The sequence below is a fragment of the Microtus ochrogaster genome, unplaced genomic scaffold, assembly GCF_000317375.1.
Source record: "Microtus ochrogaster isolate Prairie Vole_2 unplaced genomic scaffold, MicOch1.0 UNK78, whole genome shotgun sequence".
In the NCBI taxonomy this organism is placed as follows: Eukaryota; Metazoa; Chordata; class Mammalia; order Rodentia; family Cricetidae; genus Microtus; species Microtus ochrogaster.
The window spans coordinates 804030-821506 of NW_004949176.1; the positions used below are offsets into that span (position 1 = coordinate 804030).

General features: G+C 38.3%; 1 protein-coding gene across 4 annotated transcripts in view; it reads right to left on the minus strand.

Moving 5' to 3' along the window:
- The window catches only part of Spata5 (spermatogenesis associated 5), a 165905-nt gene that overhangs the window by 140716 nt on the left and 7712 nt on the right, over window positions 1-17477 (minus strand). For all 4 annotated transcript variants that reach the window (XM_005370383.3, XM_005370384.3, XM_026777639.1 and 1 more), the window contains exons 4-9: window positions 12882-12940; window positions 10707-11327; window positions 9538-9667; window positions 9106-9162; window positions 6169-6292; window positions 3477-3732 (exon numbers count right to left, since the gene is read on the minus strand). In XM_005370383.3, coding sequence (XP_005370440.1) covers window positions 3477-3732; window positions 6169-6292; window positions 9106-9162; window positions 9538-9667; window positions 10707-11327; window positions 12882-12940 — 1247 coding nt within the window. The remainder of the gene's footprint in view (window positions 1-3476; window positions 3733-6168; window positions 6293-9105; window positions 9163-9537; window positions 9668-10706; window positions 11328-12881; window positions 12941-17477) is intronic.

Genomic DNA, 17477 nt, shown 5'->3' on the forward strand with positions numbered 1-17477 from the left:
ATGCTAAGATAAATTCTCAGCAATATAAAGCAAATTCTTCCTTTCTCTATTAAAAAAAAATCAACAGCCCACTCCTTGAAGAAATCAAGTTCTATTTCATAATATAATCAGGCAGTCTTAAAAGGTAAATTTATAAATCTCTATACATGGAAAACACTGCTGCTAAGCACCTTCCAACGTTCATGATAGTTTACATAATTAATATTTTATGTTTTCCAAGAGGTCACTCTGCTTGTCTGTTGTTACTTTAGAACATTATAAAATGAGGGAATAAAAAGCTATGCAGCTGGTTAGTCAGAAAGGCCGTCAGAAAGTGTCAGGATAAGACAGTCTAGGTTGTAAACAGAATGTCCATTTGAGATAAAATACTTCAAAAAGCTGCTCTTTGCTTACAAGGGCGAGCTACAAAACAAAGTCCTGGACAAGTTGTGCACAGCACATCACACTACCTCAAAAATTAACATCTGAAATAAGTTTGACCCCCAACTATCAACATTAAATATTATAACTGGTAGGACATCAAAAAAAGATCCAGTTGTTAGGTATATACTACTGCAATATTTCCAATTTTCATATTTTTCATATTTCAACTGAAGAGACACAGAGAAGAACTAAGCCAGAAGTTACAGTCAGTGTGGCCTAAGTACTTCACAAAAGATGCTGCCTCAGTCCTACAGACTGGGACAGCCTGGAAATCCATATTCTGTACGAGGCCACAGCAGGCTTAATAAGTAACTGGAGTATTGCTGTTATCTTCTCCCTTTCACTTATCTAACCAATGTCATGGTTGCAACAGCACCTCAATATCATCTACTCTAAGCTACTCAATTCACAAATGGAGAAGAATAGGGCTCAAACTTGACTAAGATCACAAATGGGATTTTAAATGCAAACCTACCCAACCCTTCCTCAAAGCCTATTTACTCGCTGGAGAGAAGTTCTCAGCAGCAAAACACTAGCTGCTTTTCCAGAAGACAGGGGTTTGATTCCCAGCAGACACATGGCAGCTCACAACTATCTCTAACTCCAGTCCCAGGGGATTTGACATCCTTTTAAGGCCTCCCTACAGGTACCAGACACATGTAATGTTTCTATTTACCAGCTCCCCCACCCAGTTGTCCTCCAATTTGGAAATTATGGCAACTTTGAGAAAATGAAAAAAAAATATTTTTCCATCAAAAGAAAGACATTCAAACATTCTCAACTATCTCATCTGAATTTATTTTCCTGTATTTCTTTCTTTTCCCATACTTACATGGGGCAGGTAAAAAGAATAAAACAAGGGACTGGAGTGGTGGCTCAGCATTTGAGCATCTGCTACAGAGGACCACAGTTTTGTTCCCAGCACACCCATCAGTTGGCTCACAACTACCTGTAACTTAGGTCCAAAGGATCACATGTCCTCTTCTGGCCTCTGAGGGTACCAGTACTTGTGCACATATGCAAAAACATACATACACAAAACTAAATATAAAATAAATCCTTTTTTGAAAGGGGTAAAGGATTAAAGAAATCTTCAAAGCATAATAAATATAAATTGGTTATACAAAAGTTGCCTTCCATTCAAAATTAAAGCTCAACATAATGAAATTTCTCATTTAAAAACAAATTTCTTCTATTACCACAAGAATTAAACCTTTTAAAAAGTATAATATGAAACTATAAGGTGGATGTTGACATAATGCCACAGTAGAAAAAGAGTCTACAGAACCTGGAAACAACATGCCCTTCAATGGAAGAATGGACAAAGAAAGTATGGAATATATACATATTAGAGTACTACTCAGCAGTAAAAAACAAGGACTTCTTGAATTTTGCATACAAATGGATGGAAATAGAAAACACTATCCTGAGCGAGGTAAACCAGAACCAAAAAGAGGAACATGGGATGTACTCACTCATAGTTGGTTTCTAGCCATAAAAAAAGGACATTGAGCCTAGAATTAGTGATCCTAGAGAAGCTAAATAAGAAGGTGAATCCAAAGACAAACATATAGGCATCCTCCTGAATATTAACCTTCATCAGGTGATGAAAGGAGACAGAGACAAAGACCCACATTGGAGCACCGGACAGAAATCTCAAGGTCCAAATCAGGAGCAGAAGGAGAGGGAGCACGAGCAAGGAATTCAGGACCGCGAGGGGTGCACCCACACACTGAGACAATGGGGATGTTCTTTCGGGAACTCACCAAGGCCAGCTGGCCTGGGTCTGAAAAAGCATGGGATAAAACCAGACTTGCTGAACATAGCGGACAATGAGGACTACTGAGAACTCAAGAACAATGGCAATGGGTTTTTGATCCTACTGCACATACTGGCTTTGGGGGAGCCTAGGCAGTTTGGATGCTCACCTTACTAAACCTGGACGGAGGTGGGAGGTCCTTGGACTTCCCACAGGTCAGGGAACCCTGATTGCTCTTGGAGCTGATGAGGGAGGGGGACTTTATTGGGGGAGGGGGAGGGAAATGGGAGGCGGTGGAGGGGAGTAGGCAGAAATCCTCAATAAATAAATAAAACTGAAAAATAAAAATTTAAAAAAATTCTAAAAAAAAAGAAAAAGAAAAAGAAAAAGAGAGTCTAGTATAGGAAAGAATGTAAAAACATGCCATATAGAGTCCTGGGGATACATCTAAGATTACAGACATGACTGATCCTTCAGAAAACCATAATGGACTTCTTCCAATAAATTAGTTGTTGAATCAACTATTTCTAAGTTACCTTCACTTAAGCATACTTTCCACAGTTGAAAATACTCTAAACTATTGCCCAGAAGAGCTTCAAAACTAAGTACAGGGGCTGCAAAGACGGCCCAGTGGGGTAGAGCATGAGGACCCAAGTCTGAATCCTAAACCTCGTGTATAGCTAGATGCAGCAGTGCGTGTTTGGAATCTCAGCACTTGCAGCAGCATGACACAGAGAAAGGAGAATACTTATCAGAAACTCCAGGGCCATCTAGCCTGGAAAAAATAAGCAGACACCTGAAGGCCTCCTTCGCCCTCCTCACATGCACTATGGTGTGTGTCCACACATCCTCCATTATGTCCTTATGATGCTCTTAAGTAGGCAGTGGAGAAGTTAACTAACAGCCCTCACACATTTTCAGTTAAAATGTCTCTGTAACACATTCTTGAGTTTTGCTATTATGGTTCCAACACAAACACCAGACTACTCTGTAAATAAACTGTAACTTCCTGAGTTCCAAAACAAAGTAATAACAATGTCTGCATTTCTAACACCTACACATCTTGCTATGTGTGCATGCACATACATGTTGAGGAAAATTCCAAGAGAATGTTCTACTAGAAGTAAAAATGAAAGTGTTTTTTCTTCATAGTTTTTTAAGTTATGTACATTTTTATTTAATACATACATTTTTATGACTAAACAAGATAAAGCTATTTCTAATTAGAAACAACCAAATTATCAGTATATATATAAACTGTCAATACAGACTCATGAGAGACAGTCACTCTCACCTGCCTCATTACACAAAGCCTTCAAGTCTGCGCCAACATATCCATGGGCATTGTTTGCCAGCCTCAAAAGCTCCGCTTTACTGAGCAAGTGTGGCACCCTTCGGAGCAGCTTCTGGAGAATATCAAGCCGGTCCTGGGCATTAGGAACCCCGATCTCAATCTCTTTATCAAATCGTCCAGGTCTTCTGAGTGCAGCATCTAGCGCCTGAGGGCGATTTGTGGCCCCAAGAACTAATACCCGTCCTTCACTTCCTTCCTAACAAAATAAAATAAGAATGAATTACATATTTGTTTTTAAAAAAAAATAGAGAGGTGAAAACTGACTCTGGAAAAGAATGACTAGGATGGTCTAGAGTATTAAGCATTAATCCATATACTTCCACTAACAAATTTTCAAATTTTATTTCTAATAAACTTTTATTAAACATTTATTAACTTTAGAATAGCTATTTCAAAGTTTGGTCTAAATACTTTTTATCTGATAAAGCTTTCTAGTAGTTAAGTAGTTTTTCCTCTACTTAGAAGTGAAGGTTACAACCTAAATAGTATTCATACAGAAGCAGGCTAAACTAACAACTTATCTAAGAATGCTTTCTCACACATGAACTGTTTTCTTCCAGAGACCAAAATTTTCAAGAGTGTGCTGTGATATAATCTTTCTGTAGACTGTAAATATGTATTACTCTTAGGAGTCCAAGGAGACACCATGAGAAGCAGAGTGAGCAGGGTGGAGAGTACATACAGAGGTAAACGTGCCTGGGGCAGTGCATAGATTAATAGAAATGGGTTAATTTAAGTTATAAGAGTTAGCTAAAAAACAAGTCTAAGCTATTGGCCAAGCATTTAAAATTAATATTAAGTCTTTGTGTGGTTATTTGGGAGTAGCTGCCAAGACACAGAGAAGTCGGCCTACAGGAACAGGTCTTTTCCTCCTACCATGTAAGTTGTGGGGATGGAACTCGTGTTGTCAGGCTTGGTGGCTAGTCTATACCTGCTGAGCCAGCCATCTTGCCAATCCTGGTTTTTATTGTAATAAATTTTTTAAATTCCAGAAAATATGGAACCATAACCAATATCCCTGAATCTGAAGATGAGGTTGAGAATAGCAAATTATAAAGTACTACGATCACCATGTTTAGAAACTTTCAGATATTATCCAATGTTTTAATCAGATGATCCAAGTGTAATTTCAGAGATAAGAATTAACAATCTAGTGACTTTTCATAAGAAAAAAAAAAAACATTATCAATTGATACCAGCAGAAAATGTATAAACTACTATGAACTTATAAATTTAAAAGTACACATCCAGGCGCTTTAAATGTTTGCAGTTTAAAATATCTGTGTCTGTCGGGTGGTGGTGGTACATGCCATTAATCCCAGCACTCAGGAGGCAGAGACAGGTGGATCTCTGTGAGTTCAAGGCCAGCCTGGTCTACAAGAACTAGTTCCAGGACAGGCTCTGAAAGCTACAGAGAAACCCTGTCTCAAAAAAAATAAAAAAATAAAAAAATAAAAAAATAAAAAAAAAATCTGTGTCACGTGGTTCTAGTCCTGTCAAAAGCAAGAACACATTCCACAGATGGCTTGTCCCAGTTGCAAAGAAAAGCCACTAAAAAAGCCCTGATGTCTATGATTCTTCAACACTGATCCCAATACACGTTTCTTACCAAAGACCTTAGATCCAAATATAATGCAGCTATTTGTATCACAGTCATCCAGAACCAGACACCTGGCCTGCTTAAAGAAACATCTGACTGAATACAAAAATTCACATTATTTTCACATATTCATTTCCCACCAATGGGAAATAAAAATCAAACATTCCTTTTGCTTTTTACTGTGCAAAAGGAAGGTGTGGAATTATGTGCTAAGAGTTCTCTTGGTGCTAACATACTGTGAATCTAAGAACGTTGGCCATTTTCAATCTAATCTAAGAAGTACATTTTTCTGGTTAACAGATGTCAAAAGTCTGAGAGAAGTTTCCTCTACTCCTGTTTATATTCGTCATTTTCAGAATTAGCATATCATAGCTTTGACTAATACACAAATATAAAGCAGGCTGTAGTCACGCATTTCAGAGGCTGCGAGAAAAGAACTGAGCTTTTAAGACACTTGAGTTATACAGCAAGGCTCTACCTCAAGAAGAGAAAGAGACTCATGAGTTATTCTTTTTAGGACACCTTGCGCTACACAGCAAAACATATCTAAAGGAAAAAAAAAACACCTCATGAACTTATTAAAATTTAGTTTATTGAGACACATCTCACTTAGCCAAGGCTGGCCTTCTATACACTACATACCTGGCCTTGGAATGATCGTCCTTCCTCAGCCTCCTTAAGAACTGGGACTACAAGCATATACCATAATATCTAGGGAAACTTAATAAAATTCACTAAGATTTAATAAGGAATCTTCTTTACTGACGTGTGTCTTGGGTTTTAAATTAATATCACGTGACACACACACACAAATATATCTTGGTAAATTATTTATGTAACAGAAAAACATGCCAGGCTATGTGGGTCTCTTAGTTACCAAGCAATTTACGGAAGCTAATTACTTGATTGTTAAATTACTTGATTGTTAACCCAGCTTCATGCTTGATTTTCCCTCACCCTGATACACACCCAGATACATTTAGCAGATACATTTAGAGTACTGCATACTCTAAATGCCAGTGTTAGACTTACTGAGCCAATGCCATCCATTAATGTTAAGAGTGAGGCTACAACTCTCTTTTCCACTTCATTCTGAGCACCTTCTCTTTTAGGGCAAAGTGCATCCAGTTCATCAATAAAAATAATTGATGGGTGCCTAAAAACAAATGCATTACATTTCAATTTTATTTATCAATATTAAAAACAAAATCACTCAAATGCTAAATAAAAAAAACTTCAATTATTTCTACTGCAAAGTCATCAACCTCACATTCTAGCCTATCTGCCTTTCATAAAAGACCTCTGTGTGACCTGGGGAAGGGTAAGAGTAAGTAAAAGAAAAACCAGACGATTCCAAAGATTCACAGTAGTGGCAAAATGATTCAAAGACATAGATAAAATGTCAGGAGGTACACAGCTCCAGTCACCTGTCTCTGAGCCGAAGGAGGAAAAACAGGAAGAACCACCTGCAACCCCCACTTTTTAAAGGGAGACTAGTGAAAAGACACAAGCAACATGGAACAAGCCCAGAGCTTGCACAAGCCTGAAAGCCACTTGTGGTTGTCAGGGAGACAGCATTTCTTTCAGCAGATGGGTCAGCAAAGAGAAATCCCATTTTATGTATGACACTAAGGGCAAGACTGGGGAAGATCTTGAGAGAAAACCCATTATTCGGAACTGACGCAAAGTGAAGCAAAGCCAAAGCCCTAAGAGGCAGTTATGGAAAGCCTGAGGCCAAATACTAACAAGCTGAAGCAGCTCTGCTCTGGCAATGGAGTGCACAGAGAAAGACAAGCCTGACTTGGGGGCCAAGAGTAGAACTTATATACTTATAATAACTCTGGCATGTCATACCATAGCCCTGAGCCTAAGTAGACCAACTTAGGGCACATAATGAAGCCAAGAAAGCCCTTGGTCAACATAACACAAAATGGGGAAAACTAAAAGCATTTCCTCTAAAATCAGGAGTAATACAAATGTATTACCCTCACTACTCCTCAATACAGTACTCAGACACAGGGACAGCAGTAAGTAAGAAAAATAAGAGGGGCAGCTGGGGCTGTAACTCTGTTTACATCCATGAAGCCCTAGGATCAATCCTCAGTATCATCAAAAAGGAAAGGGAAAGTAAAAGGGAAGAGGTGCAAACAAAAAGGAAAAAGTCCCAAGTATCCTTATCCCAAATGACATAATCCTACATATAAGAACTTAGAAGCTATAGCAGGAAACTTAAGACATGGTGAACAGGTTCAGCTAAGTACCAATACAAAATTACATGAAAACCAGTACCTTTCTATACAGTGATAACAAACTTTCCCAGAGAGAATCAGAACAACTAAACCAACTCACATCCACTTACAGTGACTTAGACAAAGAAAAACAACCTAGGAAAAAAATCTAGCCAAGGAGGTGAAAAAAACTACACGAAAACTTCAAGACACTGAAAAAGATAAAGAAGGCAAGAGAATATGAAAGACTTTCCATGTTATGGATTGACAGTTAATACTAATTAAAATCGTTACAAAGGTCACTAAAAGCAACCTATAGATTTCATGTACTCCCTATCAAATTCTAGTGACATTCTTCATAGAACTAGAAAAACATTCCAGCATCCATAGAAAATGAGACTCCATAATGGCTAGCTATAATGTCAACTTAACACAACCTAAAATCACTCTACAATTTCAATGAGGAACTATCTAAATTGAATTGGTTCTTGGGCATGTCTCTGAGGAACTCTGTCTGAAGTAAATCCATAGGAAAGACACCATTCCCTACATGCCCTGAACAGTTAAGAGTGGAAAACTCAAGCTGAGCACAAGCAAGCAAATGTTGATACACTCATTTCTTTCTGCTCTTGACCATGGACGTGATATGACCAGCTGAGCTGAGCTGCTACTTGACTTTCCCACAATAATGGACTACAACCTAGAACTGTAAGCTAAGGGAAAAAAAAGGAAAACATGAAAATAAAAAAAAACCCTTGCCCCACTTAGTTGCTTTCTATCTGAGTATTTTATCACAGTAACAAAAATAAAGGATAGGACAGACCTCTGTGGCACACTATCACATCCAAAGTCATAGTAAGCAGAAAGAGAAACACTGGAGCTACCAGGTTCTAATCTCAGACTACTACAGAACCACAGTGAGAAAAGCAGCATGAACGCCTGAGAGATGGCTCAGCAATTCAGAGCACTTGGGGAGCCTTGCAGATGAAGTGGGTTTGATTCTCAGTACCCTGGGGTCTCACAACAGTCTGCAATTCCAATTCCAGGGGATCGGATGCCCTCTTCTGAGGCACTGCATGCAAGTGGTAGACAGACATACATACAGGAAAAACGTTCATACACATAAAAATAAACCAATCTTGAAAAGCAAAACAGAACAACAAAAAAACCCAGCACAGTACTGACACAAAAACAGACACAGAGACTAATGGAATAAAGGACACAGCAATAGTCATACAATTTTTAACAAACATGTCTAAAACAATTGTTGGATTTAAAAAAAAAAACCTGGAAAACTAAATACCCACATGTAGAATGAAGATATTTCATATTCTACACCAAAACATATGCAAAGGTTTAAAAACTACTAGACCTGAATCCTGAAAATGCTACAGAAAATCATGGACAAATCCTTTTAAGAGTCAGTACAGACAAACACTCTCTGGAAAAGACTCTAATAGCACGGGAAATGTTACCAAGAACCAACTAAAGCAGTCTATTCTCCTGCGATGAATCTCCACCCAGCCTAAGTTTCCTTCTCTGTCTTAATTCTTCTACTTTATGTCATGTAGTAACTTCTTTATCAAACTTCCAAAAACAGATAACATTTCCTAAAGTCTCCCATCAATCTCTAAGGCTATCACTATCTTTGTGTTACTCCTTAGTTTTACATAAAGTGCCACTATTTTTCACTAAACAGAGTTTCAATTATTAATTCGAAAACATCAAATATTAACAGTACCGTAGAGTGGCTTCAGCAAATATCTGGCGTAACCTTGCTTCAGTCTCACCATAGAATCTGTAAGGAATAAAAAACATGTAGTGTTTTACATTTCCTAGTATTTATAAAAATTTTTTCTATAAAAAGGTGGTCTGAATTTTCAAGCATTTCTAAAATACTTAAAATTACTTTTATTTTCAAATTTTGTGCATAATATAAAGCAAATTTAGAAGCAAATATAAAATATCAGCATTTGAGGAATGAAGGCAAAAAGATCGAAAGTAAAGGTCAGGCTAAGGTACATAGGTAAGACCATGCCTCAGAAAAAGAGGGGCAAATTTAAAATACTCAAAAACAGTTTAAAGCATGGACTATCTAGGCAAAAATGTAACACAACTATTTAAGAAATATATAAACTTAGTAGTGAACATTTACTTTAAATCATATACCTACTTGCTTATAATTTCCGGACCATTAATTACAGAAACATAAGCTCCAACCTCATTAGCAACAGCCCTAGCAATCATTGTCTTCCCAGTGCCGGGAGGACCATAGAGTAACAACCCTCTAGGTGCTGGAATTCCTACAAGAAAAAAAAAAACACAAAAATACACAGTGCATTCAGTATGATTATTAATTTTCTTGTTAAATGGCCATACAACTTCCAACATAAGTTAGAAATGGAATCCTACCTCTCCCTACTTCCCAGAAAGATGTACTATTTATCCCAAATCCTGAGCCCAGCAATGACTTTCCTCTATCTCTACAAATCACACAGTGAGGGAAGCATAATTTTTTTTTTGGTGTTTTTGTTTCTTTTTTAAAACAGAGCCCTTGTCTTGCGCCATCTCAGGTAGCAGAGTTCAGTAATCAGAACACAACATAATTTCTTCCAAGTTGTACTCTTAATACAAAAATTACTAAAAAAAAATACACAAATCCATGAGTTCCTTTTACATACGTGAAGATTCATAAGAAAGGGGAAAAATGGGTGGCATTACATAAGAAATAGAAGCAAAGAATTTGTACAACAACATGCAGAAGTAGCTCTGAGTTTCCTAGGAGTGAGTTACTCTGTTAACTACTTGCTTCAAGGCAGACACACAAAGAACTAAATTTCCTAACAAGGTTTAACTGAACTATGACTATCTGCTTATTTCTCTAGACATTATTACTTATCTAGAATAACAAGATACTTTTCAGCCAGGCGATAGTGGCACACACTTTATTCCCAGCACTCAGGGAGGTAGAGGTAGGCGGATCTTTGTGAGTTTGAGGCTAGCCTGGTCTACAGAGTAAGTTCCAGGACAGCCAACTGGAGATACAAAGAGAAACCCTGTGCCAAAAAACCAAAAATAAAATAAAATAAAGATATTTTCTGAAGATCCAGTCCACCAACATTGGGTAATATGCTAACACAGGGGACACACCTGTCACTCATACAAATCACAACTTAAAAGACCAACCATCGAGAAAAGCCGTTCAACTATCATCTCCCAAAGCCAGTACAACACACGACACAGAAGCTAAGGACAAGAGGATGAGGAGTTGTATCAGAGTGGGGCTAACCAACTGCCTGAGTTTGAATGGAACAGGAACATAGCAAACTAAAGGTGACATACCGTAACTCTTGAAAAGTTCAGGCTGCTTGAGAGGCAGTTCAATTATTTCTCTTATTGCTTTCAGCTGACTGTTTAAGCCTCCAATCATATCGTAAGTTACTTTGAATTGGCTGTCTTGTTCTTTTGAATTTGTACAAATTTTTTTAAGGTTGATTTTTGTTGTTGAAGAAATAAAATAAAATGTATCAGTATTGTTCTTTGCCCCTGCATTGGTAGACTTCAGTAGTTTCTCTTCACTGATAGGCCGTGTATTTCCTTCTCTGGATGAATCCAAACTCCATTTAAGTCCAAGTCCACTGCCGTCTCTGGGGCTCTGTGTAACATCCGACAAAACTTCCCCTGCTTCATTCACAGTCCTGTCATTAGCGGATTTACAGGGGGTACTCTGTGACACTGGGCTCTGAGGTTCTTTCAGATCTAACTGGCTGAGCTGGAAAGATATATCCACGTCACTGCTCTCCACGCTAGAATGTTCAGAGGCCACTCCCTGGGTGTCAGAGGCACTCTGAGGCTTTCCCAATGTCGTGCCATCTGTCCCTTTAACTTGCAAGACTTGTAACTTGCAGAGTCGTCCATAGAATGTACAGTACAGGAAGTTGCCTGGTAAAACAATCTTGCCATCTAAAAAAAACAAATGATTAAATATATAGACATCAGCATAATTTTCCCATTTAACAGTTTTAACAGCAACTTACTTGCTATTAACAAACCTGGAACACTAATAAAGAAAATGTCACAAAAAATAGAGGGGATAAATTCGACTGACACAGTATCAGATGTATAAAAAACTCATTCTTCCAAATCCTATACACCAGTAAATCTAAAATTCTAGAAATCATAGCAAAAAAGATCCATTTTTACCAACTAAGCTTAAACGGCACATTCAAGCCATCACTGCAATGTTCCTCATTGGAAAATGTGCAAGCACAAAGGTTAAAAACCTCAGTTTAGTCACTTATATGGTGTACGCAGACACATTCGTGTACAACACAATCACAATAAATAAGTTAATCTTTAAAAGTAAAGTGCTTACTGAGCAAACACACGGACCAGAGCACAGATCCCTAGCATCTTTATGTACCCCTGTAATCTCAGCCCCGGAGAAGCAAACAGGAGGAAGCCTTCAGCTTGCTCATCAACTAGTCTAGCTGAACCCACCGACTTCGGGTTCAGTCAAAGACTCTAAATAAATAAAGAAGGTGGGGACTGAAACACCCAGTGTCGACCTCTGGCCTCCATGTCTACTCAAGCACACACATGCATGTACACACAAGCATACACTCGTGTATGGAGAAGAGAAAGTCCTGAGTGACTGACGCCTTGAGTCAGTGTGTACTGCTGACATGTGCACAGCTATGAGAAGGACTCCAAAGTCTCAAACCCATTTTAAATTAGCAAAGCTATTTACCATATGGACCAGGTTCCAAAGGAGGAGAGCAAAGCTTTCCTGGGGGGTCCAGGTAAGAGTGTGTTTACACTAGCAACTGCAGCTTCCTCTTCCTCCCAGATGTTTACAGCCTGAGACTGTCTACCTACAGACACTTCTTCCCGAGATTAGCCCTCTTTGTTGTACCTAATAAAATACTGAGATTTCTTTCTTTTTTTTTGGGGGGGGGGGGGTTTCGAGACAGGGTTTCTCTGTGGCTTTGGAGCCTGTCCTGGAACTAGCTCTGTAGACCAGGCTGGTCTCAAACTCACAGAGATCCGCCTGCCTCTGCCTCCCGAGTGCTGGGATTAAAGGAGTGCGCCACCATTTCTGGTGGAAGTAGCAATTGCGACTTCATCAGAGTGAGCACATTAGACCCAAGCTTTTCTGTATATGTCTCTCTGTGTCTGTCTTTTCTTCACTCCCTTACCCCTATTTAGGGTGTCAGGACCCAAACCACTGCGGCACAATACATACATACACACATACATGCATGCATGCATGCATGCATGCACGCACATACACAGCGAGAGGGAAAGAGAGAGAGGGAGAGAGAGAGCACGCGCTTTACTTCTACCACCAGCTTTGTCTTCAAATGGGTATTTGAAGAATGAAAATAGTCTGGGCCGAAGAGATGGACAAAAATAAGAGAGTAGTCACTTAGTTATTTAAAAAAAAAAAAGAGTCTACAAGCACTATTTGTTGCTTTGTTGCTTAGAACTGAAGACAATTTAAAATACTATTCTCACCTAGTTTTCTCAGAATACAACCAGTCAGTTCTTCTTCGTTAATTTCCTTATCTTTGTCACTACAGAGAGAAAAGAAATCAGCATTAGGTACAATAAAAACTAAACCACAGAAAAAGTGCCAAGCATGGATGTTATAGAACAGAAGAACAATTTGTCTAAAACCTAAAAGCAAAAGGCACAATTTAGGCAGTTTTTTATACTTTTCAGACACATATTTCTTGCAGGAAAATTATCTTCAGTTTGATGCTACAGAAGGTTAAGGGCAGTGATCTTCAAAACGTAAGGTAATATTCATTAGGAGAACACAAAACCATAAAAACCAATCCCATATGAAATGTCAGAGCACACTGCATGGAAATGGTAAATACTGTTCTATAAAACATTTTCTTATACACATATACTTCATGTACATGTATCATATACACGTGTATGTATAGCTATCTATCTATCTAGATACATTCATGAACCATGCATGTTAAATCATAATAAGAAGGGTATTTCTGTACAGTCAAACACATCTGAAAACACACTTGCCTAAACTGATTACTCCATTTCTGAACTTGCTTAGAAGAGAGAAAGGCTTTTATTCATAGCTAACTTCATCCCTTTTGCATAATTTACACATTAGATCTTCAGGAAAATCAAATCCTGTATAGTGCATTACCTGAAGAGGTGCAAGTAGGGAAAAATAGGTACTAACTGCAATGAAAATTGATTCTGAGGGATATGCCTAAGGAAAACATAGGGTTCATAATATTTGAATGCTTCTGTTGAAGGGTCTCTGATTGGTATAAGTTTGGGATTGTCCTAGTAATCATTGTCTCCACCAGAAGAGCTGTATACAGGAGTACAGGAAGTAGGCACATCTAATAACACTGCACCTACTTTTAAAAGCCTGTTTATAAACAGTTTCCAAAGGGCTAAAGAGAAGGTTCAGAGGGTATCTGTTGCCCAAACAACAGGACCCTACTTCGGATCTCCAGCACCCACACAAAAGTTGGGCTTGTAACCCCAAAACTGCAAAGGAAGATATAATAGATAAATGTCTTGAAACTTTCTAGCCAGCAAATCTACCCAAAATGGCATACTCCAGATTCAGTGAAAGAGAAATAAATGAATGGACAGACAGACACAAACAGACAAAAATAGAAAGAGATGACTGAGAAAGACATCCACACTTGTACACAAGAGAGCACACCTCCAGCCCCACATACATTTGTATACACATGCACACACACCCCACAAAAGAAAGTACTTTAAATAATTACGTAAAGTTTTCAAACACTCTCTCCCTCTTCCATGTGTCAGCAGGAATGTGTAAACAGAGGAAGCCACAATTGTCCAACTGTCAGTGACCCATAGAACAGAGGCAATTTTGTGCCAGGGGATATTGATTAACAAGCTCATTTAATAGAAATATAAGCTGTATTAATATGGCCAAAACTCCTATCTGTGAATGCTATGTTACAAATTCATTTTACTGAAGATTAATTTTACATGCAGAATTCATAGTAATTGTGGTTGCTATGGATGTGACAGTACCCCAAAGTTTGGGTCATCTACTAACTATATCATCAACTGAGGTAGACTAAGGTGATACTCTGCCTTTTGTTTCAGCTCTGACTTAGAGATAATGGAGGACGGATGTGGTACAGTGCAAAATATAGCTCTGGGGTCAGTCAGAGGGGGTTTGAACTCAACTCCACATGGAGATAGCCTCGGGCAAATTTCTTAACATAATGGTGCTCCTGTTCTGATGCAGCATACATAGAATCCTATCAGAACTAGGTATTCAAGATCACAGTCTATGTAAGAGATACACAGCTATACAAATTCCTCACCAAAAACAATGGCTCTGTTTTCTCTATCAGTGTGAAGGAAAGAAACCTAAGAGAATATAACTACCACAAATAAACGAGAATCAACTACATACTTAGTTTAACTTAAATTGAATTGTATTTGTAAAACACCAAATCAAGTTATATTTACATTACTTTTAAGATTTGTTTTTTTTAATATATGTGTATTTTGCCTTCATGTATGCGGACACACAATCTAAGTGCCAGAAGGCACTGAATATCCTAGAACTAGAAAAACAGGTGACTAGAAAACCATGTGGGTGCCAAGAACAAAACCTGAGCCATCTTACAAGATCGCCAAATACTCTTAACCCCTGAGCAGTCTCTCTGGCCCTTACTTATTTACTTTATTAAGTGAATAAAAGACAGTTACAAATTTGAAGAACAGGTATAGATAAAAGTCATTTCCATTAGAAATAGCTCCAATATCACTAATAAAATTCTTTGGCTACCCTGATTTAAATGACTGATATTCCTAAGTGGAAATTAACTTTCTTGTTTACATTCTGCTGCCCTATTTAAAATGTAATTTTTTAAAGAAATCAAAATTTGAAAACCAAGATATCATTTAAATCACAGTCTTTTAAAATCATTCAACACTGCTCAGCCCCAATAAGGTGAGACTAGTTTAGACAATGACCAGTGCTAACTCCAGTCAACAATGACTACTGCCTGTCTCGCTGTTTCAACACATTTGGATGATAACCTGCTTTAACAGCAACAGTGCCACCAAATATTTCATGAAACACACAACTTACCCATTTCATTTGCCTCAAAGGGGTAAATAAACCAGTCACAGACTTATGAGCCCAGCAATTGAGAGTAAGACAAGAGGATCATAAGATGGAGGCCAGCCTGGGCTACCGAGTGAGATCCTAAATCAGGGAGGGGTGGTACACAGACAGAAATAGATACCTTGAAAGGCATGACAAGAAAATAAAAATCAAAAGGATAAATGCATGTTTGTTCATTCTTACCAATGTGTGCAAGTGATGTGTTCTTAGCTACCTTTCTACTGTGGTGATAAAGCACCATGACCGAGGCAACTTATAAAAGAACGCATTTAATTTGGGGGTTCTAGAGGGCTAGAGTCCATGACCATCATGCTGGGAGCACGGCAGCAGGCATGGTAGCCATGGTACTGGAAAAGGAGCTGAGACCTCACAACTGATCCATAAGTACAAGGCACAGAGAGAGCGAGTGGAGATGGTGTGGGATCTTGAAACCTCAAAGGCCACCCTCATGACATACTTCCTAATCATTGCTAAAATAGTTCCACCAACTGAGGACAAGCATTCAAATATATGAGACCATGGAGGTCGCTCTCATTCAAACCAGCACACATATATAAGCATCTAATATATAAAACTGATTCTCAATATTATAGTCTTTGCTTTTGCTATCTAAAACAATGTTCATTAAGGAGTTCTGAAATGTTCATTACTGTTCTGAAAACAGTTTCTTGTTTTCAAAGGGGGCAGAGGGATGATGCCAAACCCAAGCTTGGAATATACAAAAAAGGAAAACATTTTAAACTCAAGATAACAAAATTTTTTTGATTCTTACACATACATTACCTAAATTATTACTAAGCTGGCATTAAATTATCAAAAGGCTCTATTTATTAAAGCAAATTTTGGTTAGACTTTCATCAGCAATCAATTTAACTCAAGATTCTATTGGAGGATGGGTGAGACACTATATTCACCTGTCAGTAGGAGCAATTTAAAACTCTTGGTAGTAACAGGTCTTTGTTTTTACTTGGTTGAATGTGAGCAATCAAGTTCTTTGCTTGAACTATCATAGTTAAAATTATTTCTTGAGCTGCCTACAGTGACATATATCTAAAGTACTCAAAAGGAGGAGGTAGGAGCAAGCCAGACTGAGCTAAAAAGTTGAAGAAAAACTGCCTCAAAACACAGACAAATAAAAACACATGGAGACAGTTTGATTGCTAAAAGAACTTGCTACTATTCTAGAGTCCTGTGTTCAGGTTCCAGTACCCACCCACATGGCAGTTCACAAGCACCTGCAATTCCAGTTTCAAGGAATCCTATTCTTTCTTCTGGCCTCGGCAGGCACCAGGCACAGGCACACATATGATGTACATACATACACACAAGCAAGACCTCATACACATTAAAAATAAAATTAGAAACATTTCTTTTTGTAGCTAATTAACAAAGAGACCACAAGCAAAGGTGCAAAAAATATAAGACTGCACAATGTTGAGCTATCAAATGGGACACATATATGGCATCCTCTCCTCTGAAGACTCAGAGATCATTGTGGAAGAGGGGACAGAAAGAGCATAAGAGCCAGAGACAGTGGATACAAAGAAGCAGTATCTTCTGGACACAGCAGAGAGTTGCCTATATAAACTAACCGTCACTGTGACACCATGCATATGGCCTGTAGAAGAACAAGCCATACCAAATCCCAGCAGGGAGAAGGGAATTGGGCACAAAACCCTGCCCCTAGACCTGAAGCTATTGGGAGAGCAGCTGCTAGCTGCTAGGAGAGGAAGAGCCAGTTTTATCTAAGAATGTAGACCCTGGTTAGTCAATGTTGCTCCAGTAGAAGGCTACATATCCAAGGGCATGTGGGCAGCACAAATTAGTGCTTACAAAAAGAACATAAACCTAGGTGGGTAAGGAATGAAGAGATGGTGAAGGGGAGGTGAATATGGCTGAGATACATTGTATTCAATTCTCAAAAGAATTAACAACAACAAAAA